Source organism: Limulus polyphemus, unplaced genomic scaffold, assembly GCF_000517525.1.
Source record: "Limulus polyphemus unplaced genomic scaffold, Limulus_polyphemus-2.1.2 Scaffold1165, whole genome shotgun sequence".
Taxonomy (NCBI): domain Eukaryota; kingdom Metazoa; phylum Arthropoda; class Merostomata; order Xiphosura; family Limulidae; genus Limulus; species Limulus polyphemus.
The window spans coordinates 268,837-279,050 of NW_013666775.1; the positions used below are offsets into that span (position 1 = coordinate 268,837).

At 34.2% G+C, this 10,214-nt stretch overlaps 1 protein-coding gene across 1 annotated transcript in view; it reads left to right on the forward strand.

The window, feature by feature from the left end:
* Window positions 1-10,214, forward strand: part of LOC106462433 (amiloride-sensitive sodium channel subunit gamma-like) — a gene marked incomplete at its 3' end in the record, with an annotated part of 68,310 nt that overhangs the window by 6,984 nt on the left and 51,112 nt on the right. Inside the window, 1 exon segment of the mRNA XM_022389700.1 lies at window positions 7,638-7,676. Coding sequence (XP_022245408.1) covers window positions 7,638-7,676 — 39 coding nt within the window.

The window sequence follows — 10,214 nt, forward strand, 5'->3', positions numbered from 1 at the left end:
ATTATTAGTCTCAAAGTGGGTTCCTCGTCATCGAATTCATAGTTGTACTGTTTGTAATGGCAAAATATAAGTATTGTAATGAAGGTTAGCTTAAGTTAATTCTAAAGGAAAGTAAATCTCTACTGAGTTGATCACAGACATAGCACTTCAAGGAAAATCGAGCTCATTATTATCCGATTTATGTAGATATCACATGGATAACACACCGACACAATGGAGAAAAAGTAGTAACCCTCCTGCAGCCAAAACCCATCAGTGGCAAACGAAGTAGCACACACAATGTTTCTCTCAGTAACAAATTTACAGTAAAACTTATTTCTACACTGCATAATCCGGTTTGTCAAGTAAACATTGCAGCAGAACGACTAAACATGTAATAACTCACGAACGTGGTTTTTTACATGATATGTGTATGTAACGTGTAACCTAGAACTATAATCAGACATATACTGAAAAATAATTTAAAGTATAACAGAACGTGTATAATGTATTACATGGCTCCATTGTATATATATTTTTCATCGTTTATGCTCTTGAATTTATTTAAAAAAACGAAAAGTTGAAGTTATACATTGCCATGAATTCGATTTGGAGGAGTTTGGTCAACCTGCTATAAATTATGTTATTCAGAATGTGAAATAATCTTCCCCAATGCTACGTTATTTTTGTTCAATTGTATTGTATACTATTAACTAGGTTCTATCACATATGATGGGCATTCAATTCTGTGATATCATGATACTCGAAATGGTATAGTGAGGTTGAGTATAAGAATAATAGTACCTCAAGTAAAAAGCTGTGCAGTTAGTTGAGTGAAAACATTAATACGATTTTCAGTTACATTCCAAATCCGTGATACACCGAGCGCAGTCTTCGAGCAAGTTAGGAAACCAATATTTTCATGTTGATTTTTTTTTGTTTGTATATATTTCAGAAATTTCATGACGGCAACGAAATTTTGTCGAAACCTTGTACATTTGTTACTATGTTAAACTTGTAGTAAAGTTTTCCTCATTATCCATTCAAGCCCTCTTCAAATTTTATTGTCTCAAAGTGGGATCCTGGTCACCAAAAATAATTTTTATGCGCTCTAAATACACTTTATTTGTCACGGTGATTTGGATGAATTCTTTGCCAACGAGAATCACTCCTTTCCTTCAGCACTATCAAATAATAGCGTGTTGCACTTCGGCAACAAGTCTGGTCCGTTTGAATGTCTCGAGAGTCATGATAAATGTCATGACAAGGTGCTGGAAATAGAAGACTTGTTAGCTGATAGCGCAGATGTGCTTCACGTGGGGGAGCAAGTGTGGGTTAAGCCCAAATTTTGGGGAGCAAAAACAATACATTTTATACTCACTTGTAATTTTAAAAGGACTCATTATTCCCCCAAATTTAGCCTGTTAAGTTACAATGAGCCAATGTTGGGTTTCAAAAAGTAATATGTATTGAATTTTGAGGCCCCAGAGTACTCTTAGAAATTGGAAAAGATCAGAAGGTCTTTTTTTACCATTCTAACACATTTAGCAATTTTTGAGAGGGGTTACAAGTCCCTTTAAAAGTGGGTTGATGAATAATGGTCAAAAGCATGCACTTACCAAGACACCGACCAAAACGACCCTTCTCTTCGACTTTAAACCATCGTTAACCTTGTATTTGGAAACTTAGTAACAAACCTGTCAATAACATTATCAAGATCAATGGAAAGACTACTTTCTCTGGGTATGCTAATTACGGTTAGACTTTTTACTCTCTTATCTGCTATAGTGGTTGTAATGTGATTTTCGATCAGTTTTAGCTTACTAAAGCTCCTTTCGCAACCGGCTGTACTAACTGGAAGAGTTATTGCTATCTTTATAACTTTGTAAAGTTCAGTAAAAGCCTAAATAGGGTTTTGAGATATTCTGCAAACTCCTCGACTGTTCCATATGTTGCACCTGGACCCTCATTCATTCTCTTATTTTGTTTCATTTCCTTCGAGATTCAGCCTATAATGGGCTGCAAAAGGTTTAATTCCTCAAAATCGAGGAATTTTTTCAGATTTGGGGTCAATTGCTGACAGGAACTGGAACATTTGGAAATGTTTTCCACTGAATCGTTTGCTTATTTTCCAAGAAAACTATCAATGGTTGGAACAAGATGGCTCTTTTCATATCAGACGAATCTTGTAAGGCGACCAGCTTCCCAAGTGTGGTTAGAATTACAAAGTCTTCCATGTTTGAGGGCGTGGAGCTCTATAACTGATGCCAATGGCAACATTTCAGGTCATTTATGGTAATACTGTCACAAGAACATTGAAAACAATTTGCAGCTTTCTCGTTACATCTGTAGGTTTGCATCTCTGCTAGAAGACTCTTAATGAGATCTGCTGCTTTCAAATAATCTGACTTGGAACTTTGCAGCGTATCTGTTTTGTTTTGTTTGAAGTTAAACACAACGCTACACAACGAGTTATCTGTGCCACTGGGGGGCGCAGCATATCTGATGCTCCTTTTGCTTCACGTAAGATGCCATTCAAAAACAGCATACAATATATGAATGTCTGGTCAAGTTGCGCCAAAATGGATTGGGCATTTAATGGACGGTTTCGATTGCTATCACTTATGTCAACATGCCAGATAAATTTAATAAAACAGTCAAACCTTGCTACAATTCCTCTTACAGCATGCACCTGGCAAGCCCATTGTGTTTCGGATATTGTTTTAAATTATACGGGCTTTTCATCTGGGTGCATGTCTTTTCTTTTATGGAAAGCAATTCACTGTGTGTGAACATTAGAACCAGTTACAAAATGGTACCAATTCTGAAGCGTTGAGAAAAAGTCAGCCACAGGGGTAACAGCTTTCACACTTTCTACAATGACCAAATTAAGAGGATGAGCAAAATAATGAAAGCAGATGGCTTGAGGTACGACTTGTCTTTTTTTTTAACCCCAGAGCACTTGTCGCTCATGACGGCGGTACCATCATATCTTTCATAAATCAGTTTTGGGACATCAAGTATGTTGTCCTTTAACTCCTGCAGAATATATTTGGTCAAAGATTATACATCAAGTTCATGAGCGACTTCAAAACCAAGAAATTCTTCATGGATTTCTGATTTATTAAAGTAATGAAGTACTAAACTCAACTGCTCTTTTTTTTGTTTGGATAGGTCTTTAGTTTCATAGAATAAGATTGAAAAGTACTGAACTTCTTTTATTTAGTTCAAAATTATATCTCTGAACATATCCAAAATGTCATCTTGTACACTGTAGTGTATATATTTGACATTTTTAGGTCCTTCACACAGTTGTTCATATAGGATATGGGAATAAGAACTGTAATATTTCCAAAAAGTTTCCTTTATTTTCAGCTTTAATTTCACGATGATCTTTGTGAGCTATATTTAGGACAACTGTAAGCCTCAGTGTATCTGCAAGTATTTTGATATATTCCCTATTTTTTTTTCTACAATCAGCTGGAGAGCTTCACGCGATCTGCTACTGTTTTCTCAAAGAAAGACTTTGATTCTAAATAAGCATTATATTTGGACACGTTGTTCAAATGTGCATCAGACTGCTTGTGTTTCAGAAGTATATTGTTGTTTGGCAATTCACCATTCACTTTTTCCATGTATTGAACCCTTCAGACACAAAAGCTTGCTCACCTTGATATTTAGCGTCTGTAGTAAAATGACAACAGAAGAAACAGTAAACGTTGTCAGTAGATGCAGAATATTCAAGCCAAGGATATGTTTTATACCATTCAGGTGTGAATTTTCGTCCATGTGTCTATGGAAAGGGGAAGGGCTCATTAAGACCAGGTCGAATTGATCCATTGTCGAGCATTTGGGATATGTCAGTCGGACCACCTACTCCAAGAGTCAACTTAGGTAGAGTTGATTTTCCACTACTGCCGCTCGGCTCGTGTAATTCTTCAAAGCTAGCGGGTTCGCCCAAAATATCTCCATGTTCTTGATCAGAAGTATCCACATTATCTCTTTGGTTCAATAGTCTATCCTCTGTCGAATCTTCAAGTACGAATATTTCGTCTTCAGTCCTTCGGCGCTTCTCGCTTGGTTCACCTGTCTCCTTGATAGATTCATCTTTTTGGAAATCCTGTGATTTACGAGGAATTTTGCAAAATTTCTGATATCCATTTTCTCAATAGTAGGATTTGATGTGTTTACAACATGCATTCAGAACATCAACTTCATGTAACAATTAAAGACAGTAAAATGTATTGTTTAAAGATGCCTGCGACCTCTTGACCTAGAAACTTGAAGAACAACCACGCAACAAGTACTGAGATGAAAAGTAAAAGCGCCAAAGATAGTTTGGTACACAACAAGCTTGTACTTGTTACAACTACTTACCCCAAAACCGGTCTGAAGACCTTATTTATCAACGTTTCGGAGAAAGGTAGGCCTACGTCTTTTTTAACACTTTTACGGGGGCAGTATAATATTGTCATCGCTCAGGCAAAGCTTAATACTTATAGCCACCAATATTAATTAGTTACAGAGCTATCAAATAGAAAATTAGCGCCCTCTTGCCACGCCCACCTGTCAATCCTGCATTTCCGAGCTTGCCAATAGCTTTCTTTGACTTTTAATTCTATATTATGTATAACCAATAGAAAGCCAAGGGTCCCACCTTTGAAATGGCGTATTATTCTTTTTTTCCCTCAGTAAACAATGTCTAGTTTAGGTTTTACTTTAGTACTTTTGTTCCCCTGTGAAACATATCGTCCAGCTTTGCTTAATTTCTAACGCTGTTTGTGGCATAGCTAGAAAGCCAGAAAAATCGTGATAGTTATGGGACATATTCTGCTTTTTGCATGTTATTATTCTGTGTTCTTTCGAGCATTATTTCTTTAAATAAATAATTATTTAATGTAGTAATACCATTAGTATATAAAAGTAGGATTAAAGGGTTTTGTTTGTTTGTTTGTAGTTAAGCACAAAGCTACACATTAAATTGTCCGTGTTCTGCCCACCACGGGTATCGAAACCCGGTTTATAGCGTCGTAAGTCCACAGACATGCCTCTGTGCCACTAGGGGGCAAGGTTAAAGGCAATACATATTATTGTTGGATATATCTGGTTTACTTCTAGCATTCGAGAAAAAAAAATCCCGAAAACGGTAGTGCGCATGCGAAAGTGTTTTCTTGTTATACACTTTACATTTACTTTATATATGTAGGATTAAATTTTGTTGACGTTTTTCTTGGGGGTAGCAAACTGTGAAGCAAGAAAAAAAGTTGGGTGGGCAAATGCCCCCTGTCGTGCCGCCACTGTTTGCATGCTAAATCAAACAGCTGATTATCATACTTTCGGAGACTGAAAGGCTTTTCTGCCGTATGTCCAGATACAATTTCTCAAGGTACAAAGGATGGACATTGTCTGGGAGAAGTACTCAAGTAACAACCTCAAATGAAATGCGCGAATTTCACGAGGAAACGGTAGAGGGAGGAGAGTTGTTGAAAACACAATCATACTAGGGATTTAGCAAACTTTCCTGAGGGTTGATCAAACGAGGCCTGTATTAATTTTTGGTAATAAACATTTTATCACTGAACTCGGAGAAGCAAGTGATAACAATGATAGGTCCCAATGTTTTCCGTCTACATGGTCAAAATATAATTTGTCCTACGCCATGCAACCATGAGGAGGCAAATGACAGGCTCATGCTTCTGTTGCTGATGCAGTCCAAGCTGGTCTCAAGAAAGTCATTGCATGCACAACTGACACAGACTTTGCTGTCCTAGCCATCTCAGTGGTACGTGAGTAAGAAGTGGATGACCTCTGGTTCATATTTGGCATATCCAAGAACCTGTGTTATATATCTGCTCATGAAGTTGCAAATAACCTTGAACCCACTAATTCTCAATCCCTCACCGTCTTTAGCTCATATTCAGGTTGTAACACAGCTTCTGTATTCTCGACAAACAGAAAACAGCGTTGGATACGTGGAAAATGTATTATGAAGTCACTGGTGCACTTATCTAAATGTTGGAAACCAAAGAGCATCGCAGGAGTGTATTGCATTGCTGAGTTCTTCACCATCCTTATGTACGACTGAACGAGCATTGCTGAATCCGTCAATGATGTTCACAAACAGATATTCGCATTGAAGGGAAGACAGATTGAAACATTCCACCAACAAAAGCAGTTCTTGAGCAGCATACAAGACATACCACATACCAGGGTGTTCATATCTGGGGACAGTCGAATGATGACACTACCCTCTCCTTCTGGCTGGAACTGGACTGATCCTAAAAACTGGAAGCTGCTGTGAAGCACTTTACCAGAAGCCAACTATGCTTGCACATAGCTCATCTGTCGCGGATACAAGAATGGCTGCAGAAGGAAAGAAAGCAGTACTGATGTGCACCATCCTGTGTCAGTGCTCAGGAGAATGTAATACTTGAACGTAATTGGTCTTATCAACATTCAACCTATGATGAACTTACATACAACTCGCTATTATGGTACGGATGGCTAGAACTATGCCATATGCTTAATAAATTATTTCTAATCATTTGATATCATGTTCACACTATATGTGTAAAGTTCAGTAGTTCTATGAAATTTCAATCATTATTCACCTTAACTTCAATGATGTCAGTTTTTTTATTATCAGTGGAATCCGATAGTGTTTTTAATAAAACTTATAGAATTTTGTTTTGAATGCAGATAACCTTTACTTGTTTTAAATATTGGTAGGTATATTTCGTATAATATGTGTGTGTGTGTTATATTGCTATTAATCACTGACATATCAGAGATTAAACGATAATGGTTCAGAAATAATTTAAACGGCCCCTTGTTCATTATATCCAACTCTATCATTTATGAAAGTTTCATGATAATCTGAAGTATTCCGTGTCTGTGGAATACATGTCTATTGCACTGAAGCTAAATATCAAACAATATCACTTACTGAATTTTATCTTTAGCATTGTATCTTTAAATGGGGGAAAAACGTTTATCTTTAAGTACGTTTTTCATAATAGAAAATTCATTTTCAAAAGATGTCTTTTTTTTTTAATTTGGTGCTACTCAATTTTCTTTCAAGGTGAATCAGAGCAAACACATTTCTGTAAACATTCAATGCTAATGTAATTTATATTCAGACAAAATAATTGTGGGCACAATTTTCTATTTACTTATTTCATAAAGAATGCGAAGGCTTACACTAAAAATATGTCCTATTTTAGTGTTATGGGATGCACATAGACAGTTCAGTCAGCAGTCAGTCATATTGCTGTTAAGAGTAACCATAAAATTTTGGAAACTTTTTTTTTCCTATTTTAATAACTATTCACAATAGACGCGATGTAGGTTGGAAACATCATCCTTCCTGTCTTGAGATATTCGTCGCAAACTCGGTAAGTTTCAGTTAAGTCTCTTTTTTTTTTACATTGCAAGTAGAACATTTTTAATTAGCTCCTCGTTATGTACGTTTTACATAATACGCTTTACTTTTTTGTGATACTCTAAAAAAATGTATATATTTATTTTTTAAAGTAAATTCGTGAAACATTACTTATAAATCTTCTTTGTTTTTATAACTTTTGTAAGCCCGGATTAGTAAGTTAATTTGAAATTGATTGTATTTTATTAATGAGTTCGTATGTTTTTTTACTCAACAGAACTTTGAAATGCAGAATATGGTTCCTTCAGATATCGTGGTAAGTAAACTACCGTTTGTATGCAAGTGTATTGTGTTTATTTAGACTTCCAGAAATTCAAAGATTCCCTGTTAACAATTCGGAAAAGGTTTTCTTAAACCTATTAGCTTTTGGATAGTCAAACGCGTTTTTTGATGGAAATTTGTGCCATACTTTGTAAGATAGGATCACTGCCTCGTTTTGTATCATGTTGTAAACAATGAAATTTCTACATCAAAAGTCAACACTAAACTATAACAAGTAGTAGAGTAAAATCAACGCAATCGCATCTGTTGCAATAATGTCACTTTAAAATTTAATACACTGGTAAAATAAACTAGTTTGCTGAACCTACACAGATTTAATCAGTGGTAATAGTTTGGTAAAGCAATATTATTTTATCTCAATGTCTTGTTTGAGCATATCAGAAATACACAAAAGGCAATCTTAAATGTAAAGAATGAATAAGCGACATATTTCACGAGATTTGGTTTCACGTTGATTCAAAACAGAAGAGAAGAATATTATTTTCTAGGTTTAAAGTTTGTAGTTATGTATATTTAGAGTTTGCTTCAGAAATCTAAGTATGACGTGACTAGTTTGTTCTGATTTTAAAGTGCTTATTTAGGGAAGAATGAGCTCACGACATTAGTAAACATATCTCATTACTATACGCGTGATATTCATAGAATTGTCTGTACAAAGTAAGACAATTTGTTCTAAACATTGAAGTTTATCACTAACCGTACATACAGAAGCATTATATTGTTTATAAGTCAAGTCACCTACAGATTTAGAACCTGAAATGTTAAATAGCTTTTAACAACAGCATGTGTAAGCACTTCGAAGAAGTTTTTGTTCAACTATGTTTAGTAATTTGTAAAGAATATCGTACTCATCAAAAGAATATACTTTTCATTTTGTTCCGTATAGTGCTACAAGGCTTATAATTTATTTTAGTGAAATTATTAATCTTTTACACTCTAAATTCAACGCAAACAACTTTTATTGTTAGGTAATATGTATAGTTTTAAATTACCATATTAGTTCCGTCGAAAAATAATGGGCAAATTCCATAATCCTGTTTTTATAATTATCAAACTTTGACATACGTCGGTAAAGAGAGTAATATGTTTTTTAAATATCCTAAAAGTTGTAGAAATAACGTCAAAACGATATGCACACAAGAATATATAGCCCTATCCTGTATGAAATAGCTGTAAACATTCTTGTTCTTGTCCAGAAGAAAGTTACTGTGGTTTGTTTTAGTATCCAAACGCGTAAATATAATGGTAACCTTCTTCAAATCATCTTCAAGTAACCGCACTTGCCAAATTTAAATTGAACTTGGTTAGAGATATTGAACTTTCCCCAACCAAAATGAACAAAAAACTTTTTCTTCTCATTTTCAATAAATGTTCTTAAATATATAAATTTGTAAATGATAAAGAAGTCTGTAGTTTTTCTGTAATCAAGAAAGTTGACTTATAGCGGAATTATTTAGAAATAAGGCTAAAGTCAACCCAAACCAGTAACTTAGCAGATTAAAATATTTAAATAGTAGTTCTCTAGATATAGACTTGTACAGCTTGTTGATCGAGTGGCATGCAGTAAACGTAACGATGAATGCCGCTAATTATATTATCTCTCATTTGGAATTTGCCAATACAGAAAATTTTATTTGTTAGAAGTGTCTCGAATGTTTGCTAAGCTTCTAGAACAGGCTGGGTCCTACGTGAATTTTATTTGTTAGATTTGTCTCTAAAATTAATTAAGCATCTAGATCAGGCTGAGTTTTTCGTGAATTTAATTTGTTAGATAGTGTTTCTAAAGTTCGTTAATCCTTTAGAACAGGCCGAGTCTTTCGTGAATTTAATTTGTTAGATAATGTTTCTAAAGTTCGTTAATCCTTTAGAACAGGCTGAGTCTTTCGTGAATTTAATTTGTTAGATAATGTTTCTAAAGTTCGTTAATCCTTTAGAACAGGCTGAGTCTTCTGCGAATTTTATTTTATTTTTTTACAATTATTCAAAAAAATAAGTAGAGTACACTCAATGTAAAAATAAAGAATAAAAATATAAAAATAACACAATTGCATAAAAAAGAAAAAAAGATCCACAAGTTTACTCGAGTGTGGATCAAAATTAAATATATTATAAAACAAATTAATTGATATTTCCTTCATTTACCTTTTATGCAATTTCAATTTATTTTAACAGGATATTTTAACAGCACATACATGTTTATATTTTTTTATTTTATGTATAGACTTTAAACAGACTGTCTGATTCCTTTATATCAGTTATCTAATTTTTTGATACTGACTTAATATTTATATGTTTATTACTAAAAAAATAATAAAAAATAACAAGTTTTAAATTCCCTTGTCTTGCAGCTTTTGTTTGATATACTGATTATATTTTTTGCCAGTTTTGAATATCTTTTGGGAATATATTTAATGTTTTGTTAATGTATAATATACGCAGTGGTAGAATATTTGAATTTTGAAAATGTAATTTAGTATAATCAAACTGTGATAATGATAATATACATCTCTTA